This window comes from Halichoeres trimaculatus, unplaced genomic scaffold (genome assembly GCF_033239565.1).
Source record: "Halichoeres trimaculatus isolate MK-OKI-2021-1 unplaced genomic scaffold, fHalTri1.1 fHalTri1_scaffold_7, whole genome shotgun sequence".
Classification (NCBI taxonomy): Eukaryota; Metazoa; Chordata; class Actinopteri; order Labriformes; family Labridae; genus Halichoeres; species Halichoeres trimaculatus.
The window spans coordinates 17,310,235-17,337,519 of record NW_027437185.1 but is presented as its reverse complement, the minus strand read 5'-3'; the positions used below and the strand labels follow the sequence as shown (position 1 = coordinate 17,337,519).

The window sequence follows — 27,285 nt, the reverse complement described above, 5'->3', positions numbered from 1 at the left end:
GTTAAGAGTGTGGCGTTCTTTGACGTATTCCAAGTTCTATTGGCTGTTCCCGGGCGTCACCTTTGTGGCCTGACCAATGACAGGAGACTTCTGCTCAGCTCATTGAAGGTTCGTACGCGGTTGAATTTCTCTCACCGTCTGCAGGTAAATAGTGTTGCATCTTGTCCTACATTTTTATCCCACGTTAGTACCACGTAACTTTCCACCATCAAAATTGTCAAAGTACACGAATCTGTTCTTAGAAGTTTCTTTAACCTGTAGGTTTATGTGACTCACCATGGCCACACGGGTTCGACCGGTGAGTTTTTGATGCGCAGATCTACTGAAGCTATCATTCTAACTGTTGCACTGTTAACACTTGCATTCCCGTGTGTTGCACAGAGTTGTAAGAGGTGTGCAGTCATCGGAGGGTCTGGTTTCCTGGGCAGACACTTGGTGGAGAAGCTGCTGGAGCGAGGATACTCTGTGTCCGTGTTTGACATCCGTCAGAGCTACGAGCTGCCAGGTGTCAACTTCCATCAAGGAGATCTCTGCGACAAACAGGTAAGACTCCCCTGCTGAGTATGTGTTACATCTGTTACTACTTTTCTACATGTTGCATAAGAGAATATTCTTATACGACCCCAAAGTTTATTTTGCAGTAAGCTCTTAAAAAACTTGCACCTGTTTTGCATGCTACTCATGAGCATTTAGACTTTCCCTTATGAATTATTCATGTCCTGGTCTGGACCAGTGACTCTTCTGATGCAGCTGTCATAAGTTGTGAGGTGTCTGTCCGCTCCAGGCTCTGCTGCCAGCTCTGAAGGATGTGTCCTTGGTCTTCCACTGTGCCTCCCCAGCCCCTGCCAGCGATGACCGTGGGCTGTTTGAGAGGGTCAACATTCAGGGCACACGCATCGTGATTCAGGCCTGCATCGAGGCTGGAGTTCAGGTGAGGCAGCCAAGGGGATAAGACAAGGCTTGAACCCTAGGATTTACTTTCTCAAGGATGACACTGAAGTTTTATTTGTCTGTTCCTTTTTGACAGAAACTTGTTCTCACAAGCAGTGCCAGCGTGGTGTTTGAAGGGACAGACATTAAGAATGGGAGGGAGGATCTACCTTATGCCAGGAAGCCCATCGACTATTACACAGAAACTAAGATTGAGCAGGAGAAGGTAGGAGGACAGTATTTGTAGCCTGGTTTTTTATCAGTCTACCTCACAGTTATTTTTAATTTCTTTGTGGTCAGTAATTATTCTATAAGCATTTATTTGTTTCTTTACCAAGTGAGCTACAGTTGAATAAAGCTGTAATTCTCTACATGCTGCATCCTAAGCATCACATAACAGCTAGGTATCATCCTCAGTAGTTGGTACATCTTTCTTGGACCCCTTTTTTTTCTCCCGTTAATCATCAGTCATGCCAAAGAGAAAGGAAATTGTGAAAGCACTTATACATCATCATCATCACCTTCTTTCTTTTGCCTCTGTGTTCCAGTTGGTCCTCAAGGCATGTGACAAGGAGAAGGGTTTCCTCACAGTTGCCATCAGGCCTCATGGCATCTTTGGCCCTCGGGACCCACAGCTGGTTCCTATCCTGGTGGACACAGCTCGTCGGGGTAAAATGAAGTTCATTATCGGGTAAGTCACAACAGTGTGAAGATAGATTTAGCTGTTTGGTCAATTTGACAGCTTACTGGATATACAGTTACTGTTCTTGTTCCAGCTGCACTCATCGTCAAAAATTTAAAATCATATTGATGGAGAGGGAGCCCACCTTTTTTTTTTTAAGCTTATTCTTCTGCAAGTTCACTATCTTTGTTTTCTTCAGTGATGGAACCAACTTGGTTGATTTCACCTATGTGGAGAATGTGGTTCATGGCCACATCCTGGCCGCTGAACGCCTCAGGGCGGACTCCCCCATATGTGGAAAAGTAAGTGAAAAACGAACAGATTTGACCCATGGGCATGGTCATGCAAAGATTCTGCTTTACAAGCTTAATTTTGTGATAGCCCAGCTGAACTCTTTATTCTTCTCTTGATTTCAGCCATATCACATCACCAACGATGAGCCGGTCAGATTCTGGGACTTTATGTCTGAGGTGCTGGTGGGTCTGGGATACGCTGCTCCTCGCTACCACCTCCCGTACTGTCTTGTGTACGGACTGGCTGTGCTCCTCTGGGTGCTGTCTCTGATTCTGCGACCTCTGTTCTCTTTCAAACCCACATTCACGCCGATGAGAGTGGCCTTGGCTGGAACCCATCACTACTACAACTGTGATCAGGCCAAGCAGGACCTGGGCTACAAACCGGTAGTGAGTCTGAAGGAGGCGATCACACGCACGGTGGAGAGCTATCCTCATCTCCGACAAGCAGCTTAATGGTAGATCAGAGGTGAAGACTGTTCAGACACATAAGCCTTAGTAAAAGATGGAGGGGTCATACTGAATGGGCAATTCAAAACTATGGGGGAAAACTCCTCGATGTAGAGCATTTGTGCCTTTTCTCAACAGTTATGTACTATTTTCCCCACCAGATGGCAGCATGGGGTCTTGGATTTTGTCAGCACACCTAGAGCCTGTTATATTTAACATGAGAACTTTGTAAAAGGGGCGATATACTGATCTGACACTGAAAACTACAAAGCTGTACAACACATTCCTCTTTGGTATTTGTGTTTACCTTTTGTTCTTGCCTAAATACCTTAATACATTCCATTTAATGTTGAAAAAACTGCTTTCTGGCCTTTGACTTGAACATGTCTGAAATAAACAAAGAATATACCCATCCAGAGATTTAAGATAAATAGATAGCAACCCCAGGCAGTTTTTTTTCTTCTCAGAACTCTGCAGTAAACTCCTGCAATTACACCACAAACATACTCTGTATTTGTCCATTAAAATGATTTTTTTGTCACTGTAATTTTCTATACTGAAACACTGTCACAAAAAATGCTCAGTTTTGTTATGTTTCACATCAACCAGCACTTAGCTACATAGTTTGCATTCCTCATACATAATTAAAGAGTCAGTCTTGTATCTTAATCAGCCTCCCTGGTCAGGTCTGTGAACACATCCATGGACTTTGGCTCTGTTTTGACATTGTTCATTCTACCCTATTTGCCCTTTGTTCTACTCACACATACAGTATTTATAGACCTGTAAATAAAGATATATGCATGGTTATGTAACAGGCTTCTTTATACTCATGAGGCAGGTGGATGTAACTTTTTATTGAATATGTAGAGCATGCCTGGATAGTGTGACAGCGAAGATGTTTATATAACACATTCAGGGTGTTTTCAGATAAAGTAATGCAGGCACAGTGGATATTTGTGTCACAGGAATTCTTCCTGACACATTTTGACTTGAATCAGGGTGACAGCCTGAGGGGAAAGAACTGTTCATTTGTGTGTCTGTTTGTGTGTGTGTGTTGCTTATAAAGCCCTGTACTGCCCACCAGAGGGAAGAAGTCAGAACAAGGTGTGTCCATGGTGCAGCGATGTTCCCTGCCTGTTCCTGACTCTGACCATGAGTGAGCCCTGGATGGAGGGAAGGTTGGTTCCAAACACACTTTATTCACTCACTCTGATTCTGTGGCGTCACTGGTTTTACAAAGTGGATGTCACTGGCATGGCATGTGTTTCTGTGAAACTGCTGAAATCCAAGGCCTGTCAGCCAAATGACAAATGGGATGGATAGTGACACATCATTGTACGATACAACACTTTTATTTCCTCTTCCCATCCGTCTCCTGCCATAAAAATGACAATCTTTCAAGACAATGGAGTGTCTAGATTTCAAAGTATGCTTGTTTAATGTATTAATTAGCTCTTACGCAGGTTTGACATTTCTAGGTGACACATTTTTGTCATTCCGTGTCTTGGTGTGGTGAAGACAAGGTGGAGGTTAAGTTTAGATACTTTGCATTCTCCTTTTATTCTGCACCAGCAGCACCCTAATGATTCACTACAAGAGTCAGCGCGATCGGGCAAGGCCGTCCGACTGGTTTCTTTAGGAGAGAGAAAGAGGGAGAGGGATTTGGGCAGATGAAAGGCCTCAGCGTTTACACTAGCAGAGTGAAACTTTGGCTCTTATGACTTGTTAATTTCCTGTCACTCCTCCTCTCAGCTGTGACATGTTGTGAAATCTACTCACACCCTTTTCTGATTTGAAAAGGATTTGTGGATCTATGCACAGGACAAATGTCAACTCTTGTTGTATTCAGAAACTGGTCAGCTGATGTTCTCTAAGGAAAGATATTAGAACTTTACACACTCTTTTTCCTACAATTAGTCAAGTCACAAAACATGAATATAGGCCATGATATGCCTTTAATCCACAGTGGATACTGTCAAAGCTTCAACCATGTCATAACCTCAGATTATTCATGATGTTGTTATGTATGTTAACCAGTTTTGAAATATTTCTTAATATAGAATCACATTTCAAGACATTTCTGTTTAAATGTTAAAATTGGATTCAACACAACTCTTATTGATCTTGGGGCAACTGTTTGACATCTAAGTTCTATGTGTGTTGGTCTTGATCTTATTTTTAATGATGTGCATGTTTACTTCCTGTATTTTCCTACCCAGAGAGCATGAAAGCTGCATTCCCACAGGAGCTGTTGCTGTGAGTTGCTTCATTTTCCCATGCCACCCATGTGCCCCTCATCTCCCCCGTCCTCCCTCTGCCTTTACTCTTTCTCAGGATCAATTCTCAGACACCTGCAGACAGGTATGTGCTTGCTAATGACCTCAAACAAAGCGGAGAGTAGTAAACAAATATGAGTTCTTAGCAACCTCTATCATGTACGCACGCATGCAGGGGCAAATGGGTAGACAAACACATTCGGCTCCACCCCGAATGCACCCTCAACGACTGGCTCAGCTTGTTAGAGCTCACGCCCGTACCTGTTCTCTGCCACAGACACCTGTCAGACAGAGAGGGACTTTCTCTCCGATCGCACCAGCCACACAAAGAGGGACGTTGTCACAGAGCTGACTGAACATTGCTTTAGTGGAGACAGGTATGTACTCTGGCAGGGTTGAGTAAATTGTAGAACCTCAGTTTACAGCAGCTGTAAAACGAGAAACTGTAAATGTTATCAATCGTTCTTCATAATCATTTTCTCAGAGTTGTGAAGTTGTGATTATCTGCTCGCCCTCTCATTGCTGTAGGTGTTTCCTCTTTACAATGATAGCTGCCTGTCCTGCTTCATGCTTGCTTTAACTATTACTGCTCTTCATTAATCATTTATCTTTGCTGGACGGATGGTAAGCCTTGGATAAATATGCTTTCTGAGCCCTTTGTGTATTTGCTCTGTCACAAATATGAAGGACAAATTCTTCAACAGAGGTTTGTAGACAACGTGGATTCACAGCCATGGGAGTTTCAAAATGTATATTTGCATTACAATTTGGTAGTACTCCTCAATTTTTGCACGAGCTGTAGCGTGTGCCTACTTACAGATAAAGGAACTCTCATCAGTGTTTCACCTGTGCTTTTTGTCCTCGTTTGTTCCCTCAGGGAAGTGAGTTTCCCTGTGAGCCTGAAATAACTGAAGGGCTGGCTGATTTAGATATATGTAGAAGCAATTTACATTTACCAAACCACATTTACTAGTCTGAGCTGCAATATTTTGAATCCATACGCAAAAAATAGATATATACATTTGAATGTGGACGTCCATTCATTTTTGGGTAACAGCAGAATTTTTTGGAAAGTGGTAGGACAGGATCATCTGCATGTCTGAAGGATGAGGCGGAGGAATGTTTCACAGAGCACATGTTCCTTATTGGGAGGGAGCATAGTGGGAAGGCCTTGTCTGAAACTGAGTGTGCCCTAACACATTGCTGTAAATTACGCTTCCCCTAACACAATCTCTGTCTTCATTTTGATTTAATGTTCAGGTATAGAAAAGTGAAGAAAAAAAGGGAGTGAAACCTCTGGAAGAAGTATGTCGAAAGGTAAGCTGGCTGACTGATCACATCTGAATGTGAGATGACGTGTTTCCTGCGCTGAAAGAAGAGGGCATCTGAGGGTGTGTCTCTGAGCCTGACTGATGACTCTGTAAATTCTGATCCACTGACACTGTCCCCATTTCAGTGCTTAATACAAATAATTGCTCATGTGGTGTGTGTGTGTGTGTGTGGGCCCAAAGGGGGCTAAATATTATGGATGCGCCGAAGCAGAGAGTGATTAAAGATGTCATTAAAATCCAGACCACCTTGTGTTTCATATCCCAGATGTTGTGTGATGTGTTTGTGTTTCAGAGGGGGATAAAGCAACTGTGTTTCGAACCACCAAAGTGCGAACCAAGCTGAGGGATGATGGCAGCTGGCTGCAGCGCCGCGCTGAACCCGAGGCTGAAACTGAGGAGGAGAAACCATGGTACACTATTCTTCCTCTGCTGTTCACATTTACCATAACTCAGTCAAGTGAATGGGAATAGAACAAAACTGTTTCTGTGAATCCATGCAGGCTGGCGGAAGTGAGAGCAGCCCGTGTCAATGGAGCTCCTATTGAGACCAGCCCAACGCCATCACCAACAAAACCCACCCCAGCACCCATAAAACCCACCCCAGCACCCATAAAACCCACCCCACCACCCACCAACTCAGAGACTCAAAAGTAAACACAAGTTTCTCATATCACAGTTGTTGAGATGAAATACTTTAAGGTTCCCAGTTAATGTAACTGTTCTGATGATAATTCTTTTCTTCCTCTAGAGCACCATCAGGGTACATGATCAGGTAAGAGTAGCATTTGCAAACTCAATCACAGAATTCAAAGCTACAGAAGTTGGGTTATTCGAATGCTGAAAACAGAAATGTACCATAGATTACATTAAGGAGAATTTTCATGCTTCATTTCTCTTTCAGAGGCGTTTTCATGAAACTAGATAAGCCTGAATCACCCACAAGCGCCCCCTCGACTAACGGCCCAAGGTAAAGCTTCTCTTATTTAAATACCGTAAAAAAGTTTGATGCACTTCTCTGGTTTACACTTTAATGTTCTCTATTTTTATAGCAGTGGAGCAACGCAGTTCACCAAAAAACCTTCAGAGAGCTACAAGAAGATGTGAGCACACAATGAACAGATTTGACTTAAGCTGCTGGCAGCTGAACGTATTGTTAAAGAAGTGTCTGTTTTTTTCCCCTGTTCATCAGAGCCCCTTACACTGTGAGGCCCAGTTTAGACAGCCAGGAGAGCCAGCTAAGCCCAGAGGAGCAGGAGAAACGGTAAGACTCTCCTTAAGAGGTGAACACCATCCAATTTGAGCTCACATACTCAAAGAAGAGATTGCATTAACATCATAATGATTCATTTTTACAGGACGGAGGCAGCCAGCAGTGTTCTGAGGAAATCTGCTGGACGGCAGCGCTCTTATGTGCTTTCTGCAGCTAAGAAATTTGAGTACGTGCGTTTTATGTTTTTTTTTTTTTAATTCTTCTATCTAAAAACTACTCTGAAAATTCTTTGTCATTAAAAACTAAGCTGGCATAACTAGGCTGGCATTAACACGTGATTATGAATGTCAGGTGTATTTCATGGGTTTAATACAGTTGTGTGTTTTAAAATCACAGGTCTCAAGCAGAAACACCTGAACCCTTACCCGTCAACGACAGCATTCTAGCATTTGTTGCTAAAAGGTAAACTCTTCCTCTGATCTTTGCCAAACTGAAGCAAAAAGAAAAGACCAAGAATTCAAGTGTGTGATCAATTTTTTCTCTGTGCTGGGCTGTGGAAATACAGGGTGGAGGTTACAGAAGATAATGAGAGTGCTGCAACTCCAGCACCTGCTGCAACACTAGCACCTGCTGCAACTCCAGCACCTGCTGTAACTCCGGCTCCTGCTGCAACTCCAGCACCTGCTGCAACTCTGGCACCTGCTGCAAAACCAGCACCTGCTTCAACTCCAGCACCTGCTGCAAAACCAGCACCCGCTGCAAAACCATCACCTGCTGCAACTCCAGCACCTGCTGCAACTCCGGCACCTGCTGCAAAACCATCACCTGCTGCAACTCCAGCACCTGCTGCAACACCAGCACCTGCTGCACCCACTGTAACGCCCACACCTGCTGCAACTCCAGCGCCTGATGCCTCTCTGCCTCCCAAACCAGTCACCCCCATCTCATCTGCTGCCTCTGCACCTCAGCCGAAACCACGAACACCGTAAGTCCTGCACTGTGTTTCTGATATCACCTCAACAACTGTCTCCTGTTCCCATGTTTTGTTCACTGTAAGTGTGGCCCGCAGAATCAGCACCTCTGTGAAGCCCAACGTGGATGTCACTGTTAATGAACCAGCAGCCCCAAAGGTGGAGGAGAAGATTGCCATCCCAGAGCCTACCAAGGAAGAACCCGCTCCAGTATCTGTGCCAGAAAAAGATCCTTTTGAAGGCATGACCCCAGGGTGCACTAAGGTGGCCACTCCTCTCCCTGAACTCATCCCCCAGCTTGTTGAAGCAGTCCACAAAGAACCAGAACCAGAACCAGAAGATACAAGGCTTGCAGGGAAAGTGGAAACACCTCTGGTTGACCTTGCCCCAGCATCCACAACCCCAGCATCACCTCCCCCAGCAACCACTGTCCCAACTTCAGCAGTCCCACTGTCACCGACTCCAGTCTCAACTACCCAAGCTCCAGGTCTCCCAAAGTGGCCCCCTCCTGTTTCTACTTCCCCAGAGCCTGAGGTCCCACTGTCTCCCACTCTAGCATCCGTGGCCCCGACTCCAGGTCTCCCGAAATGGCCTCCTGTGACCTCCCAAACCCCAGATCCAGTGGTCCCAATTTCTCCCACTCAAGCAACTGCTTCCCCCACTCCAGGTCTCCCAAAATGGCCCCCTGTAGATTCTTCCAAGCCAGATGCTGAAGTCCCACTTGCTCCAGCTCAAGTGTCCCCTACCCCAGCACCAGCAGTGCCACTGTCTCCCACTCCAGTGTCCCCTACCCCAGCACCAGCAGTGCCACTGTCTCCCACTCCAGTGTCCCCTACCCCAGCACCAGCAGTGCCACTGTCTCCCACTCCAGTGTCCCCTACCCCAGCACCAGCCATCCCACTTTCTCCCACTCCTGTGACCTCCCCTACCCCAGCACCAGCAGTCCCACTTTCTCCCACTCCTGTGACCTCCCCTACCCCAGCACCAGCAATCCCACTTTCTCCCACTTCAGTGTCCCCTACCCCAGCACCAGCAGTCCCACTTTCTCCCACTCCTGTGACCTCCCCTACCCCAGCACCAGCAATCCCACTTTCTCCCACTCCAGTGTCCCCTACCCCAGCACCAGCAGTCCCACTTTCTCCCACTCCAGTGTCCCCTACCCCAGCACCAGCAGTCCCACTTTCTCCCACTCCAGTGTCCCCTACCCCAGCACCAGCAGTCCCACTTTCTCCCACTCCAGTGTCCCCTACCCCAGCACCAGCAGTCCCACTTTCTCCCACTTTAGTGTCCCCTACCCCAGCACCAGCAATCCCACTTTCTCCCACTCCAGTGTCCCCTACCCCAGCACCAGTAGTCCCACTGTCTCCCACTCCAGTGTCCCCTACCCCAGCACCAGCCATCCCACTTTCTCCCACTCCAGTGTCCACTATCCCAGCACCAGCAATCCCACTTTCTCCCACTCCAGTGTCCCCTACCCCAGCACAAGCAATCCCACTTTCTCCCACCCCAGCCCCAGCTCCAGTAGTCCCACTTTCTCCCACAGCAGCATCCCCTGCCCCAGCTCCAACCCTCCCAAAGTCCCCTCCTCCTGCTTTACCCACTCTCCTTTCACCTGTCCCAATCTCACCAGTCCTTGTGTCTGCTGTATCAGAGATTACAGTAAATACAGAACCTGAACCAGAGCCTGAACCAGAGCCTGAACCAGAACAAATCCCAGAACAATCTCCAAAGCCAATGTAAGTTTTTCCCTACAAATTGTTCTTACATTTGATAATTGTGATTATTGCCACATATCATGGCACAGTTCACTTGAGGTGAATAATAACAGACTGAAGTATAGGTTCAGACACTTGTCATTTCCTCAAATGTTTTTTCATTATGTTTTTTGTACTTGTCCTGAAATCAAGCTGTGGGTAGTGAACTCAACCTCAAGATTCCTTGACCTCAAGTTCAGTATTGTGGCATTTTACAATAACTATTAATAATATTACACTTAATGGGACAATATGACACAGATTAATTTAAAGATTATGACGTGCAAAGACAAAGTGAAGTATCCACTTGTACTTTACTTTGATTAAGAGTAAATTAGTGTTCTGTTTCCTTTGATAATTTTTTGACTTTTTTGTCTTTTAGTGAAAAAGAGCATTTTATCATTTTAGAAAATTACAGAACATTGTGCCTTGTAATTGATAAAACCATTAAACGTTACATAAGTTGGTTTAAAAATCACCAGCCCAACTAACAGTAAAATACATTAGTTTGAATTTAAAAACAGTTATTTTTAAGTACATTTAGTGATTTTATCACTTCTAATTGTGTACACGTCAATACTTAGATCTGACCTCTTTGACATATAGAGAGGATCTGTAAACATCAGTGTGACTTGTCTGACATCGTGGTATAGATATATATAATTTTTTATAATGATTTTAATGTGAATATGTTTCATCAATGATCAGATATCATACCTCTTAATTTATTCTTGTGCTTTCAAACGTTTTTTCTGTATGTCAATGGTTTGTTTGCTCTTATTCTCTTTACATGTGTGATTGAATGCTGCTCTGGAATGTCATGTGTTTGCTCTCCATCTATTCTTACAGCTCCAGTGTTGACACTCTCACCACTTTGTCAGACACCCTCATTTCTTTCAACACAAGGTCAACCAGGTATTGGAAAAAAGATAAATGACACAAAATAAAGACAGAAAAACAAGATTATCATGTTATTGCCTCCAGCCATAGCAACAGACCATCTGATAATTAAAGTTACTCTCCTCCTCAGTTTGAGGGATGATGAGCCAAAGCTGGATCTGGGAAATGGAGGCCTCAGAGGCAGTCTCACCTCAAAGGATGGGTATGAAATGAACAACTTCTTCACTCATGTCAGACCAAAGTTAGCTAGAGAACAGGCAGCAGCAGGTGGGGTGTCAAGAATCAGACTGGATTAAATATGGTGATGTAATAAAGAGCTCATATTTGTTTTCTCACACAGTGATGAAGAGGAGCCAGCTCCAAAGACCAGTGACTGTATTCCAGTAACTGAAGATCTCCTTCCTCTCACTGACGGGTTTGTTATAAATAAAATCTTACCCTATTTGTGATTCTCATGTTTGAAAATCTACAAATTTTATCCACTAGGTGGCTCTGTTGTGCTTCTGATTATCTCCTCCCTCCACCTCAGTTGGCCTGTTCTTCTTCTGAAATCTCCTCTGAATCCTAAATCCCTTTTTGTTTAACACATTCTCCACTTCCTCCTCCTCCTCTCCTCTTTCCTCCCCCCTCCTCCCCCCTCCTCCTTTCCCCCTGCAGTCCCGAGGCGCCCGCAGAGCCTGTTCCCCCCAGCCCGGGACGCTGGAGTCAGGATCTGCTCAGTGGACTAGACAGGTATAAGAGAAGCTCTTTCCCACCCAAGCCCCAAGTACAGAGTTACCCAAAGAATTATCCTTTCATCAGTGGGAAATCAATAACTCCCTTGTCAGTAGCAAGCGCAGGCTTTACCTGAGCTCACCTCACTAGAGGTGGTGTTGCATTTTCAAGAGAGCTTACACACAGCCTCCTCTGCATTTGACTCTTGTTTCATGTCTGATGTTTGTAGAGACTCGAACCCAACAAAGACAAGTCGCACCCTGGGTCTCCTTGATGATGATGTCATAGTAAGGAGCACAGAGATACGCAGGTGAGACAGACGCACACCACTGCTCACCATCCTGCCTCTTTTTTCTATCATTCATTTTTATCCCCGAAGATGAAGGGGCCAAGCTTCCCTGAGGTGTAAGATTTTTAATAAATCCCATCCCGCCTCAGGTTTGATCCATAAATCAGGACTCCCCCACTTCTAGGATTCTATTTTAACCCACACTTCTTTTCAGATAGAAACAGAGTCACACTTCCCTGAATTGACCGAGTAATACTTTGAAACAGAAAGCCACGTCTTATCTGCGGCTCGACTGGAAATAGAAGAGAATGTTCTGTACTGATTAGTATTGCGGCTTTGTTTTTCTCTCCCCCAGCCTCAGCGTGCAGCCAGAGGAGGAGAAACCGACAGATGAGGCAGCCAAAGAAACACAAAGGTAGAAGGAGATGACAGGCTGATCTTAAACAATTATCCATCTATGCAGAGCTCTTCTTACACAGAAATGCCTTCGATTCAGATATGCCTTGTAATGATTTATACTAACTCTGCCCGTGCTGTTTCTCTATGCCCACCAGCTCCACAGAGACAGTCACTGTAACCACCAAAACTGTGATCATTACTGACAAAAGGTAGCATTACACACACACACACACACACTCACACAACCAGTCAGCTGTGTGCTGTATTCAGATGCTTTTCTTGCCCGTTAAATAGTTCAGTATGTTTCAAGATTTTCTAATGGACTGGTGTTTTAAATAGTTTATGAGAAGAACCACACTAACCTTTATTTGCCCTCTTTTTTTCTCTCCCAATGGTGCCATTCATCCGTACCACCCTCCGTACTTTCCTTTTTTTTCTGCCTCTGTGCAGTGAAGAGGACAGTGTGGATCCCTGGCGCTCGAGAGTGAAAACATCCAGAGTCACTGAATCAAGGTAGTTTATTTACTACTGTGTCCCATGGACCTTAGCTTCAAAACATGTACTAAGATGTAGTTTACCGCATTTGCTATTATTGAATTGTAGTTTTATGTGCTTCAAAAAGAGTTAAAAAATACAAGAGCTGTGTATAAAAAAGAGAAGGTTTCTTTATTTGTCAGTCACATATCTGAAAATGTACTTGATCTATTTTGGCATTCCATTTTAGTTTAAGTAGACTTAATGAAATCTGCGTTTATTTTGTGTGTTTACGTCATGAAGCATGCAGATTTTTTGCCATTCAGCTGCCAAAACGTCATTCCATTTGTCAAAGACACCCAGATTCTGACTTTGATTGAGTTCATCTCCGACTCCCTGCGTGTTTCTGTTTACCATTCAAACTGCATTAAATCTTTCCATTATGAGTCAATGTGATCAGAATTCCTCTGACACAAGATGGGCCGTGCTGACAATTGAGAGTGAAATCAGTGTGAAATTGTTTTTCAGCTCGGCTGATCCGTTTGATCCATATCCGATAGGGACCACATCCCTTAACAGGTAATCATATTGGTTTGGAGCTGTGACTGTTTTTTTTTCCCAGCCAGCCAGATAGCATCTCAGCATGCATAATGCAGAAGTGCCTGATTATGAGCCACTTTTCCTCCATTGCAGATCCTCTGACCTGCTCCAGCCTCTCAAAGATATTTCCATCAACAGGTACTGGAATGATAATGCAAATCCCCTCTTTTTCTATATCTTGGCTTCTGTTTATAGAGAAATACTGACGTGTTTCTGTGTCAGTATATTTTTACCACAACTCTCCAGTTTGTGAGCTGAATCTTTAATTAATTTTTAATTAGAAGCTCTTACATGAGATCTACTGAGTACTGCGCCTATGTCTCATTGTTGTGATTAATTCTGTGATATCATCTTTCAGATCATCAACTACTTACACTGAGAGGAAAGACCCAAGTCCAGACAAACCGTAAGTTACTCACACATCAAGTCACCTATTAAGTGAGATAGAGCTGTGGATAGCAATTTTCTGTGACTTACCTGATTTTTGAATCATTAATTTGCAATTAATGATTCAAAAATCCTTTTTGTTTTATGAATTATTTTGTCCATAAATTGCCAGAAAAAGAAGAGAGAATTGTCAATCCTTGAAATGCTCTGTTTATCTGATCAACAGCGTATAACTCAAACATACTCAGAATTATTTATGGTGAAATATGAAAAGGAAAACCAGGAAATTTTTTAGGTTTGAGGGACTAACATCACTGAAAGTTTGGCTTTTTGTGCTTCATCGAGTAGGTGATGTTTCAAACTAATTCATATTTTTTATTTCTAAGAAAATGCTGAAAAAATGGGTGTGGTAGCATGATTTAAAGTTTAACTCCTGGACTTAAACTGATGACATCACAGTGCTTCAAGACCTCCATTATCTTTTTAATCCTTACCTTTAAAAAAATCATTTCTTTTTTTTCCAACAGTATGAGCAGGTATGCACTGGAATCCCTTGCAGATGAAGTTATCCCCATCAACACAGGAGCTACCAGGTATTAAACTGTTTTTTTGTATGTAACTGTGTTCAGAGTATATAGTGAGAGATGGAGGAGAAAGAAAGACTGCGGTAATTCTCCGATCATGCACACTGCTGTCTGATATGCCTGATCTGTCATAACTTTGTTTCCTCAGCCTCAGCACTAATCGGTCATGGGCACGCTCATGGGAAACCACCACAACTCGGTCTTCTTACACAGAAGAGAGGTGCTGACACACTCTGACTCACTTTTACACTTCCACTCAATGTCCTGCACTCTTTCATCCATTCACATGCAGCCACCCATGTGCATTTTAAAGCTAAAAGCTTTTCAATGTATGTCCCCTTTTCAGCCAAGACACCAAACCAAGGATCCAAACAGAAGATGAAAACACAATGATCATGTTTGAGCGAAAGTAAGTCATGCTTTTATTAAAAGCTCAGAGTGCGTATCCTGTCCTTTTATCCCCATAACCTCCTTCCCTTTCACGATGGGAGAAGCTTTTGCTGCATCTGTTCAGTGAGCCAGAAAACATTGTGCAGTGGTGCTCATAAAAATAGGTCATATATATATATTTGTTACAACTTTAGCCCACAACTGGAGTAAGCAGATCCCCTCTCAGTCTATTTTCTTTACAAATTCAGTGAATTTGTCTCACCCTGTCATGTTTGGTTGTGCTCAAGGTCCAAGGAGAATGACTCCCCTTGGGACAGGTGGACATCACCCACAGTCTATACAATCCCAGGACAGGATGATGATGATGAGGAGGAAAGGTATCTTTGTTGTAGCTGGGCTCATTAAATGCATTGAATGCTTTATCTTTCCTTATTTTCAACAGATGTGTTTATAGCGTTGTAATTTAGTGCCTGCCATGCATGTTATTGAAGCTTAGTCTGCGAATAATCAGCTGCTTCCAAACTTGTACACTTTGATTTTTTATCATACCTCTGCCTGCTCCGTCTGACTTATTATAATGCAGGGATGTTTTCTGTTTTGCAGCGCCAAGGATACACAGACACAGACCGTCACAACCATCACCACCATCAGGTCAGAAAACATTTGTATTTTCAAATTTCGCGTCTTTAGATCAAAAACCAAGAGTTGGAAAGGAAATGTAGGTTAATGTTTACAATAAACAAACACGAGAGGCAGAGGATGAGGCGATGCTGCCTCAGGACAGAAACCAGAGCACACCTGGTCAATAAATCCCCACCCCTCTGGTGCTGTGAGTCAGAAAGATCAGCTTCATACACTTATAAAAACTGCTGAAATCTTGTTCACTGGATAGCATCCAGCTTATTGACTTCTACAGCCTACAGTAAAAAAGTCTAATACAGCCCTCCTTGCCTTCCAGGGAGAGACACAGCGAGCCAGAGCCGGTTATGGATCGGTAAGTTTATGATCTTGTTAACGTCAGACAGCATAATGCAAGAATAACTTCTCCAGAGTGTTATTTTCTACTATTTGGTCTGTTGATTTTCCTACTTTTGTGAAGACACTCTCCTCTTACCAGGGCTTTTTTTCTGTGATATGACTGATCATTTTTAGAAAGAACATGGTGATGCAGGGAAATTAAATTTTCCTGTGTTAATAAAGTGAATGTAATATGAATCTCATACAAAATACAAACCCTTGGAAAAAGAAGGCAATCCTGGCTTGTTACTCACTTTTAACTACCAGTTCTGTGTTTGTTTCCACATTTGTAACATTGTATTTTTACAAGAGGATGTGAGATTGAGGCCAAACCCTGTATGAGCACAGCTGCATCCCTCTTAAACTGCAGCTGAATCTAAAGTTACATGACCCTCTTGTATGATACCCACTGAAACCTACTCTTAGCCCAACTCTATTACTGAAATCAAATGACAAGATCTTCTCCCCCATTGTCTTTCAATCTGCCCTCATTTCCCTCCCTCTAATTATCAGTCTCCAGATGTCAGATTAATGATGTGTATTAGAGATGTCCTTTTGTCAAACCACCGCCTGCTAAGTGACGTGCCATTAACAAGCGATGGCAGAAAATGATTATCTCCTGAGTTACATTTGACAGATACGGAGCCCTCTGTGTAAGCAATCACATTGTCATGCTGTCGTCAGTGAGTGAGAGATGAGAATAACACTGCTACTGCTCTCTGTCTCAGATATAACACCTATACCAGGACTGTGGTGGAAGAACCTCGCGCCCCAACACCAGAGCCAGAGACTAAAAAGTGAGAGACGTGGCAAACCAGATATTTGCTGCCGAAAGTTGCTTTCTATATGCATTTTAACTCACTTTCACCTTTGTCTGCCTCTGCTTCAGGGGTTTTGTGTATTTGAAGGAGTACGTCAATGCAACAGAGCTGTCCCTGTATAATGCCAGAGACATGGCTGACAGGTAGGTCTGTCATATCATCAACATAATTAAATAACAGCATTGATTCAAATGTGCTGCTCCATTGTTGATCGATTCCCTGCTGGTTTTCCACAGTGGGTCAGATTATTTGACATCAACATCTGCAAATTACTCATACAGCACCCCCTCCAGGTAAGTCACAGGCCAGAAAGGTGTTTCATCCTGACCCTTCAGCTGCTTTAAGTCCTTCCTCTTTAAAGGAAAATTAAACTGCTTTCACTATTTAGAATCTAGAAGCTGAATTAAAACTGCATGTGCCTGTTTCCTCTCTACAGACTATTTAATGCTGCTTGGACCATCTCGTCAAATCCTTTCAGATATCAGATTATCAAAACTAACTATGAAAAACTGATTCTACGGCTCATTAATAGGCCACTTGAATTACTTTTAGTGTAAACAGTAAAGCCAGTACTAAATTAAAATGCTTAAGATACTTAATCCTTATCACTACATCACTTACATTTGACATTTTAACTCCTTTTAGCACTTTCCAGCACCACCTAGCACACTGTGACACTTCATTTACAGTTGTATCTCTAACAAGCTTAACATTTTTCAACAGTAATATTTGGGTTGAAACTGCCACTTCACACCTTTTGCAGCCTTTTCTTCGTAAAAACGACCTCATTTTCACAGTGGATCAAACATTTCTCCATATTTGACATCATAGTTGTCGATTCCTCTAATGGTGGCTCCCCCAATTAAAACTAGCAACATCACAACTCCCTAAACCCGTTTTAAAGCAGCTCTAAGCCTGACCCCTTCCCCTCTGCCTTATTATCTCCCGTTTTTAACGAAACCAGTGCAAGCAGCAGGGCAGAAATTCCAGCAAGCCTGCTCATTAGGAGGCTAAGTGGGGACATCAAAGGATTATTTACACTTATTAGGTTTCCTTGCACAGCACAGAAAGGACCGCAGGTTGTTCTTGCAAACAGAGCTGCAGCTGCATGAGAGCCGCTCGGGTCAGCGGCCAAACTAACTTGTCTCACTTGCTGTGTCTCCCCAGTGGCCCACTGTCATCCACCTGTAACTACTGTGGAAGGCCGGTCGGCAATGATGCCAAGATCTCCATCGAGCACCTCAATATCAACTGCCACCCTTCCTGCTTTGAGGTAACAACACATACTCAGCTCTGGGCATGGCACTATATTGCTTAGGAGATTTTTTTCTTGAAGGTGAAACATATTGAAAAAACATAGTTTCCACTTTTTTTTTATCTTGGACTTCAGTTAATGAATTTTGGGCACTCTCAAATACACAAATTAAACTCAGCTGTTGCATATTGCCCGCCTAGAGCTACAACCACCACTGTCCTGCGGTGTGATAAATAAGTACAAAAGGGCATTTCTTCAGAAACAACCCTGCCCTTTGCTGTTTTCTCAATAATTTGATTCACTAACACTCTTCTTGTTTTTCAGTGTGGCGTCTGTGGAAAGCCAATGGGAGACCTTCTGCACAGTATGTTCCTACACGGTGGGAAAGTCCACTGTGAGAGCTGCTACTCCAAAGCCTTTGACTGATTATAAGAGCCTTTCAGCAGCCTCTTATCCTCCTCCTTTTCACTTCGTGTTCATTTGCATACAAAGTGAGAACTGGTCAGTCACATAGTTTGGACTGCCCAGGTTTAAACTTAGCTTGAAGATGAGGTTAAGGACAATCAAAGACGCCACTATCATTATTTTACGTCAACTCTTACAAGAGGTGAAATTTCTAGTTTCTCACGCATACGAGCTTGTGATGTGTATTCCTGGTGGTGAAAGCTTTATCTGCCTCTGTAAACTATGAAGGATGTGTCTGTGCAACATGATGCGCTACATATAACAGAATAATACTGGAAAACGGGGTACTATATTATCATCTAGCAGCATTAGTTATGCAAGGACATGACTTTGTTACAAAATGTTTACTTTTTTTGTTCTTCATACAAAATATGTGATGTATGATGCTTTCCTAAGAAAATAAAACGATTTATAAAATCCTTGTACAAATATGTGGTACAAAATGGGTTGCTTGTTCAAACACATGGCTATCAGTTGAGTCTTCTGTAGTAACATGTTTTAAAAAAGCATAATAAAAAAAATATTGCACATAAACATGATCCGAATGTAACAGAAAACAGTTATGGGACATGTTTTAAGTGTTTGGCACACAGATTCATCAGATGAGCATTAGCACTGCTTTGCAATTACACTGGAGATTTTTCCACAGGGAGATGTGCTTAACTCTACATTTTCCTGTCTCCACTCCTCAGTGGAATCATATTTTCCTTCCATAGTCACTTAAAAAGCTGTGCAAATAAATGTGACTTTTAATGACCATTAGCAACCTGCAGAGTAACTGTACAGAAGCAAATGCAGCTCAGTGCCCACTGTCTTGATAGTCTTCACACACAGTTAGGCACAGCTCCCTTGATGCTAGGGACAAGTCTCTGGCTCTGCCACAGTCCAATGAAAAGCTGCCTCCCATGAGAAACTGCCGCTGTGGAACAACTGCAATACATGCAGTTAATGTTAACAATGTACAGCAGAACACGAGCCACAATGGCCCTTCAGTTCTAGTGACAAAATGACTTGGGAGTATTAGCATTTAGCGCTTTAAAACATTAGTTTCTCATTACTGGAGTTAGCATAAAGGACAAAACCATCATGTCAGCTCAATACAGTATCCAAATTCCTTAGTGTAACCAAACGGCATGTAAGGGTAAAAGAGGTTTGGCTCCAGTGCAGAAATATGAGTAATTTCTGCTTCATTCGTCTCATTTTAACAGTGTGGATGCATAAAACGGGACACTCCTGTAATCCTGGATGTATGCCATCCTCTGTTTCAAGGCCTGTGTCAGTGTTGTCCTCTGGCTCTGCTCACAGCAATGTTTTGGATGTGCTTCCACAGGAGTGAAGGGTCTGACTCGTTGTGTCTTATCAGGGACTCCAGCCCCTCTGCTTGGTCCAGGCTCTGCCAGTAATCCTGTGGCCATATTTGCAACCATCTGCAGACAGATAAACAGATTAGGCTCATGATAGAAGACATTTTAATTGGACAATTAAAACAGGTTGATAACCCTTCCCTCAGGACATTATTATTCAAATTAAACTTTAGAATGTAGAACTGTCCCACATGTAGCATGGTAAATGACTTCAGGCAGACTCACCCATCATCTGCAGGTAGATCTTGAACACTTCCGTACCCTGGACTAGGCAGGGGGCACCCCATGTGAGAGTTGTTGGCCATTTTGGGCTCAGGAGGTTTGTTCTTGGTAGGTGCTTTCCTATAGGCTCGTTCAGCTGCCAGTCTTGCATTCTCCTGATCACACACGTAACATTCAAATCCATTCAGGTAGTTGGGCTTACTCATGTCGTTAACGCCCCACTCGCGTGTCTCCAGATTCTCCAGCAAACGGGCATTAGTTATGCTTTTCACGTTCTTAAACTCCAAATATTTTGCATACTCGTCATCATTCTCATCTAGACGTCTGAGGAAGTCACCGAGAGCTTTGGGCGAGGGGAAGTTATCGATGATGATAGCAGAGTGGTCATTGGGCATCCAGTCTGACACTACAGACGAACCACGATAGACGGGCACGCAGCCTTGATGGAGGGGCCGCCACAGCTTCTCAGTCATGTAATCTGGACACAAGCCGTTCTCTAGTGCCAGGTGAAACTTGTAGCGAGCTACGAAATCCATGAAGGTGCGGTCTTCTCCGGTAGCTGTCGAAGTGTCCACCAGATGGTCAGGTAGAGGTTTGTTGTTCAGGCATTTACCGTAAGAGTCCACCTACCAAAAAACAAAAACAAACAAGGAGGGAAAAAATGATTTAGTTTGGACATAAATGACTGTTTATTTTGTTTGACTAAGGTCTTTGCATAAATAAATCTAATACCCCAGCTCTAGTTGAACCTTTATATTTCCTCCTTTATGGGATTGTTGTCATAGACGGCTATAGTTGGCATCCTTCAAAGAGCACAATTTCTACCTTCTAACCTGTGTGTTCATTTTTTCGTGCAACTAGTGACAAGGCAAACTTTTGGTGCCTGCAAGACTACTGATATTTAAAGTAATTATTGGTCATGGTCAGTGCTAAAATTTTAAGAACTTACTGAAAGTTTGGATTGAAATTTATGAAATATATACTGAACACTTTCATAATGTACCTGAATGTATTTCATTAGCTCCTGTACATATCTGTTTCTGTCCGACGGCACATCGCAGTGAGACTGCATATAAAGAACAGGAGCCAAGCCCTCTCTCCTCAACCGGTTCTTCTCCTCCAGGGTCACAGCCACAGGCTCCAGAAGATAGTCAAGAGATGGCAGCCACTGTAATGTCAATGGATAGTCTGACTCTCTCCGAAACGTGGCTGTGTAGTTGAACAGCCTAATTCCCGGGCCATGGGAGAGGAAGTAGTTATTCATAGGTGACTCTTCATGGAACAGTGCCCAGGTCTGGTGGCGGAGACGAGGGAGTGGAGCCTCATATGCCCTGAAGTCTGTTCCATAAAAGATGATGGATGCTGTCCGTTTGTACAGCTGGACCTTTCAAGATCAAACACAAGATTACTGCCAGAGCCATGTCAGATCATAATAAGTATAAATATGAGTGTCTTTCATCTGTGATACCTTGCGGTTGCTTGTGACCAGGCAGGATGATGTGGCACAGTCGATGCGTTCAGTGTCTCCGGGAAAATGTGGGAACAGTCCTGCACTCCACCAGAGGAGAATGGGCAGCTCTTTGTTGCTGCGACGGTCACTGTTGCCAGGTCCTGCGTATGAGCCGATGGAGGCAAACTCCATTTCTGATAGAACACTATGAGGCTGAAAGGCTCCTCGGTCCACTGCATCCCAGCCCTCGAGGGGAAGTTGTTCATCTGGAAAGGAGGCAAAGGAGACCCAGACCCAGCAAAGGACACCAAACAGTCCCAGACACACACAGGGCACCAGCCTGCCCCTGCCTGCCATCTGCAAGGAGGAAAGGCAAACAAAACAACGTCTTACAGAAGAACTGCCAAAACAGAAGTAGGTCAACATTCAAAGGGACAAACCAATTAGATTGTTTTTGCCAAAATGTAGACGTGATTCTCTAGACTTCAAATCAAGTCACTTCCTGTACAAAACACAGTGTCTTTATCACAGTGCTCTTGATGCGGTAAGTCATCTGGGCAAACAGGCAACAACAGATTTTAACACATACGTGTCAGTGGTTACTTAGCATGCACTTCTTTCGGGTCATATTAGTTGTTTCTCACCATCAATTCTGCAGCAAACACATGAAGGTGAGTTCTTCTTGATTCTTCACGCAAAAATCCCTCTGCTAGGTCCCACAGGGCTGGGTGTTAGATGAGTTGTGATAACCAGATGCTGTGTGACCATAAAACGGTTTACTGTGGATAACAGCCGGGTTCTTCTTCTACAGTTCTGGTCTTCTCAAGTTGTATACTGCCACCTGTCGGCACGGTGTGCATACTGCAGCACATGAAGACAAGTCGGATGCATAAACACAACATAATTGGAGTTAAGTGACTGAAGTATAACCAGATTAAAAGAGACAACATAATATCTCACGAATAATAGCTTAAAGTACCTATAAAGTCAACAGATTTTGTAAAATATTATTTTGCCGCTGAATTTTCTTCGATTGTGTAGTGCTCCAATAAAATTTCTTCACCCCCCTTTTTTAATACAGCCCTAGTCATGGGGTGGGATGGGCTGTTCTCCAGGGATTTTTTTAAATTAACTTTTATGTTTTTTTAGTTTGTAAATATAAATATGAATGTGAGTATCCATAAATGTTTATTTATATGTATTTACATGCATTACCAGTGTCTCGTGATTTAGAATGAATTGTGGTTGGCATATAGTGCATCTTCACAAAACGTTTGAATTTTATAGGAGAAATCCCCCAAAAAGTACAAATTACCACTAACACAATGGCAACAATTAAGAGGGCACAGCAGAGACTATTCCCTGAGACTCTTCACCAGCAACCACTAAATAAATAAATAAACCATAATAATAATAATAATAATAATAATAATAATAATAATAATAATAATAATAATAATAATAATAATAATAAAAATAATAATAATAATAATAAGACATCACGTTTGAACTATTATACAGATCTCATTTGAACTGATGCCCTGTGGCAGAAGATCCAGAACAATGTAAACATACTTCAGGGCATTTAAATTAACATTATTAACTATAATGTAAGGATAATCAATTTGAAATAGAACAAACACATGAAAATGTTATCACAGTAGCCTCAACTCACGTTTTGTTGACATGACGCATTGGACGGACTTTAGGACCATACTGCTCGATTGTGTGCACGTGCAGCCCCTTGATCGGGGCGCGCACGTCACGACACTCAATCTCAGTCAGATGTAGGGGAGCAGGGCAGACCACGCAAAATAAACCATCGGGAACAGGGTGAGTAACAATGCATATATTTGCATCTGTACGTAATGAATCATCCATAGATGTGTGAACTCTCTGAAATGTTAGCTCTCTAGCAGCTCAGAGCGCTGTCTGAAAACTGTTTAGATTAGTGAGCTGCACTGAGGCTAACGGCTAGCATGACCAAGGATGGAATGTCAACAAGCATCACTTTGGCTGGCTAGCTGCTAGTTTGGCGAGAGATTTGCTAAGCCGCTGCATAGAATAACAGCTCTGTGTTTCATTCGAGCTTTGTCAGAAGTCTATTACCTGTTTCGGTTCTTGTCTGCTCTGTAGTGCTTTACGAATAGTTTCTCAGATACTATCGACGAAGCAGCTCAAGCAGAGTTTCTTAGCCCCCAGCCACATTGACAACAAGCTGCTGCATGTTTGTGATCTGCGCAGGTGCAGTGGTCGTTTCAGAGCCACTTAACGATCGTGACTCGCCCTGTTGTCGTGGCTTAAGGCAGTTAGACATCACCTGTTATACATGCATGCAACACACAAATGACAAAACATGTCGCTACAGTGTTTTTATGGTTGTGACTGTGACTTGAAAGCCTAGCATTATGAGTTTGTTGCTGTGTCGTGTAGTAAATAAAACGCTGTAGTCAGCAAACCCAGAGCTGCTTCCAGAGACCTTTGGCAGACTTCTCGGTCGTCCACCCCAGCTATTATGCTTCTGAAACTAGTCAACCATTAAAAATCTCTCAGCCAGTGCTACGAAGGTTCATTTCGGGTGGAATTCAAATGTTGCTGGACTTGCAGACTTTCCCCAAAGTCTTCAGTTGTGAGTCATCAGAATATAATTCTCAGAAGTCAGTAGATTTAGTTTTGTGTTTCCCAGTGGTGTTTTGCATTTCCCTTGAAACAGTGCAGTGACTTTCGTTTTTTCTATTCCTTCCTCTTTTCAGGTTGAATACACCCTGGTCTGCCACCTGGTGAGGGGGTGGGAGGAAATATGATGAGCGGGAAGAGCCTGCTGCTGAAGGTGATCCTGCTGGGGGACGGTGGAGTGGGCAAGTCTTCCCTTATGAACCGGTATGTCACAGACCGTTTCGACTCTCAGTCCTTTCACACCATTGGCGTGGAGTTCCTAAACCGGGACCTGGAGGTGGACGGCCGCCTGGTCACTCTTCAGATCTGGGACACAGCTGGCCAGGAGCGCTTCAAATCCCTGCGCACGCCCTTCTACCGAGGCGCGGACTGCTGCCTGCTCACATTTGCAGTCAACGACTTGCAGAGCTTCCAAAACCTGGGCTGCTGGAAGAAGGAGTTCATGTTCTACTCAGACGTTAAAGACCCTGAGCGCTTCCCTTTTGTGGTGCTTGGCAACAAGGTGGACATGGAGCAGAGGGAAGTGGGTGCAGAGGAAGCTCGGGCATGGTGTGAAGAGAATGGCTGCTGCCCTTACTTTGAGACCAGTGCAAAGGATGACACTAATGTCACAGCTGCATTTGAGGCAGCGGTACGGGAGGTTTTGGCTGCTGAGGACCAGATTGACCACGCACTTCTGAGCAGTACTATCGATCTCCATGGAAACCGCAAAACTTCTCGCACATCCTGCTGCTGATTAGTCAGTTGTAATTCTGCCTTGTCTTATTCTGGCTTAATCTTGCACATGGCAGGTTTCAGGGCCAGTCAGATATAATTTATGGTACACAAACTGTAGGTACGAAGGCACAGAGTGCAGTATCACCTAGAGATAATGCGGATAAGATACAGCTGCTTCCAGGAGTGTGATGTCAAGGATACAGCTGGTATCTCCTATGTTGAGTAATGTCCTGACCACAGTACAGGAACACTGTAAGAGGCACACTCATCCTTAAAACTCCTTCTGCTTTGTTGGTGTTTTACAGAAACAGTTTTTACACAGCCTCAGCTTTGTTTGCCTGCCTTCCAGGAGCTCTTTCAAATAGTGTTTTAAAGCATTTATTTGACTGAAATTATTCAAACTAAAGTTCACACATTGCTCAAGAGGATTTGCCAATCCTCTCTCATATAGCACACTTTTACATTCAGCACAGTAAGCGTCGCTACTCCTCAGCACTCTGACCATGAACTGATTTTTTTCCCCAGGTTTTAGAGTGACTTTGAATACGACATGAAATTTTTCTGTTATCTGATATTTGAGCAGAAGTGGAGAGCTAATGTATTTCCTGGACCCAGAGGGTGTCTGAGAGTGACAGTGTTACCAACCCTGACAGATTAGAGGCTCAGGAACTCCCAGTATCGGTATGATGACTGATAAGTTTGAGGTACAAAGAAATCAAATGATTTCTGCATCAAAAAGGGAGATTATATTATTCATCAGATGAAAAGGGAATGAGGTTTAATTTAGCTGCTCTGACTGTTTGCTTTTGGTACAAGTTATTGTGGTTGTTTTGTTATATCTATTACCACTACACTGCAGTGTTGGTGGAGAAGTCAGGAATACGAGTTAGCCTTTAAAGGATCATTTGAATTATCAATGATTTATAGCTGTTGGCTTGATCACTGAGTGAGACTTTTCTAAAGTACAAAAATAATTCTGCTTTTTGCTGCTCTTGTTTATAAACTGCTGTTCATTTTTTAAAGTCATTTCCATTGGCCAGCATGTTATTTCTCTTACAGACGTGTGGTATTTGCTTGAGTGCGTCAGTGTACGATAAAGGGCTGATCAAAGTCTGCTTCCCTAATGTAAAGATGGAATTTTAATGATTTGAATTAACAATAATTCTCCTAATTATTTCATGTATGTAGTCTAATCTCTGCCTTGTTGATTGTGTAGCAGGCCTTAATATTCCAGTCCTTTACTTTTTCCATTTCTGTCTCTCCCTTGCTTTACTGAGATATTACATATGCCTTGCGCCGACAGTCTGCTTGGTCATGGTCTCGGCTGAATATGAAATAGCCCGAGCACAAGGATATGACTGTTTGGACTGCTAATGTGTGCATTGTGCATCACCTCTCCTCTCTGTTTATACAGTATTGAATGAAACTTACAACTGAGTATTCAGACAACCTAACAATGTGTGGTTGTAGCAGAGGGATGGTACTTCTTTTTTTGTTTGTTTCTTTTCATTGTTAATCACCACGATGTATTCCTGCTATCAGCCAGGGGGCAACGTTGTTTGCCTGAATATTTGAAGAAACTGTCTGAAACAAACTGAGGTACAAACGTACGAAATAACTCCCATCAGTGTTTATATTTCCAGACTCGTATTTTAAATCATATTTATTCAAACACATACGACTAAGTTTATTTAATCCAGCCTGATTTCTGAATGCACAAAGTTTCTATGGTTCACACTGTTCTTGCCCCTTTTTCTGTTTTGTTGGGAGTATTGTGTCTTTTCTAAGCTTGAGATCACATTGTTTGCCTTTAAAGTCAAAATGTGCATCTTTTGTCAGTCTGCGTGCCGACACATGGTGGATACTACAGGAGCTTCACTGTGAACGTTAGCCAAATCAAATCAGGTACAGACATATTTACTTTTAGAATGGGTCTCTGGTTTCATACAGGCTTCTGATAAATAGATATAATCACTGTTAGAGTTTTAACTGGTGGGTTGGGTACTTGAACTTATGTGAGATTCCATACTGTGAACAGAGTGGGGCATTTTAATGAAATGAAGCAGATCATTAACTCTAAAGAAAAACAGAAGGCTATTACTTTGTCAGTGTTTATAAAATCCAGATTATTCTCCTTTCTTTATTGTTTTAGTTTATCCTGTTCAGATAATGTAGCCTTCCAGACTGTTTACTATACACCTGACTTACCTAAGAATCAGAGGGTACTCACAAGCAAGGAGAATAATCCTGCAGTACATTGCTGTATTACACTCATTGCAACCCCAGCTAATATCAGTATTTTTTAATGTTATCATATTTATGAATGTAAAAACACATCTTTGGGCTGTCCATATTATTGGCTTATGTACATTGCAAAGGGCATTGCTTTTATAATGCAAAAAAAAAAAAAAAAGAGACACCGGACGTCTGTTTCACTCTCAGCGCTGAGTGATTAAAGCCGTGTGAAAGTTAGACTGTTCATCCTGATTATGTGTTGATCTAATGGACAACTTCCCTTAATCCTCTTTTTGCACTACGGAGGATGAGACTGGGTGTGCCAACATGCTGGCAAAGTGGTTAATACTCTCCAGTGCTTGGCTACGAATAAAACATGCAACAAACCAAACAGAGACTCTTATCATGTCTGTGGTCTTTGTGCTC

At 43.0% G+C, this 27,285-nt stretch overlaps 4 protein-coding genes across 7 annotated transcripts; 3 read left to right on the top strand and 1 right to left on the bottom strand.

Moving 5' to 3' along the window:
* Positions 1-3,133, top strand: nsdhl (NAD(P) dependent 3-beta-hydroxysteroid dehydrogenase NSDHL). Of its 3 annotated transcripts, none has more exons than XM_074674343.1 (8): positions 1-108; positions 262-298; positions 382-543; positions 785-931; positions 1,028-1,156; positions 1,479-1,621; positions 1,812-1,914; positions 2,029-3,133. In XM_074674343.1, exons 2-8 carry the CDS (start codon positions 278-280, stop codon positions 2,359-2,361), a joined length of 1,038 nt encoding a protein of 345 aa, XP_074530444.1. In that variant the 5' UTR covers positions 1-108; positions 262-277; the 3' UTR covers positions 2,362-3,133. The 3 variants fall into 3 exon arrangements, with proteins under 3 accessions (XP_074530444.1, XP_074530443.1, XP_074530442.1); XM_074674342.1 differs by having other exon boundaries at positions 65-144; XM_074674341.1 differs by having other exon boundaries at positions 96-298.
* A 5,600-nt stretch (positions 3,134-8,733) lies between these two features.
* On the top strand, positions 8,734-18,170 carry znf185 (zinc finger protein 185 with LIM domain). The gene is made up of 25 exons (XM_074673645.1): positions 8,734-8,813; positions 8,898-9,475; positions 9,537-9,882; positions 10,750-10,815; positions 10,931-11,002; positions 11,141-11,215; positions 11,458-11,532; positions 11,744-11,824; positions 12,159-12,218; positions 12,358-12,411; positions 12,653-12,715; positions 13,205-13,255; positions 13,370-13,414; positions 13,635-13,682; positions 14,191-14,256; positions 14,396-14,467; positions 14,594-14,656; positions 14,925-15,014; positions 15,241-15,288; positions 15,596-15,631; positions 16,383-16,451; positions 16,544-16,618; positions 16,712-16,768; positions 17,643-17,748; positions 18,055-18,170. Exons 1-25 carry the CDS (start codon positions 8,734-8,736, stop codon positions 18,154-18,156), a joined length of 2,478 nt encoding a protein of 825 aa, XP_074529746.1. The 3' UTR covers positions 18,157-18,170.
* On the bottom strand, positions 17,601-23,476 carry pofut4 (protein O-fucosyltransferase 4). Of its 2 annotated transcripts, none has more exons than XM_074674778.1 (6): positions 22,907-23,476; positions 21,876-22,092; positions 21,250-21,588; positions 20,785-21,165; positions 19,785-20,407; positions 17,601-19,622 (listed from the first exon to the last, which is right to left on the bottom strand). In XM_074674778.1, the coding sequence occupies exons 2-6, from the start codon at positions 21,876-21,878 to the stop codon at positions 19,472-19,474; spliced, it is 1,497 nt and encodes a 498-aa protein (XP_074530879.1). In that variant the 5' UTR covers positions 21,879-22,092; positions 22,907-23,476; the 3' UTR covers positions 17,601-19,471. The 2 variants fall into 2 exon arrangements, with proteins under 2 accessions (XP_074530879.1, XP_074530880.1); XM_074674779.1 differs by having other exon boundaries at positions 23,341-23,476.
* On the top strand, positions 22,933-27,249 carry rab9b (RAB9B, member RAS oncogene family). Its single transcript, XM_074674783.1, has 2 exons — positions 22,933-23,064; positions 23,985-27,249. Exon 2 carries the CDS (start codon positions 24,032-24,034, stop codon positions 24,641-24,643), a length of 612 nt encoding a protein of 203 aa, XP_074530884.1. The 5' UTR covers positions 22,933-23,064; positions 23,985-24,031; the 3' UTR covers positions 24,644-27,249.
* Positions 27,250-27,285: the final 36 nt, after the last annotated feature.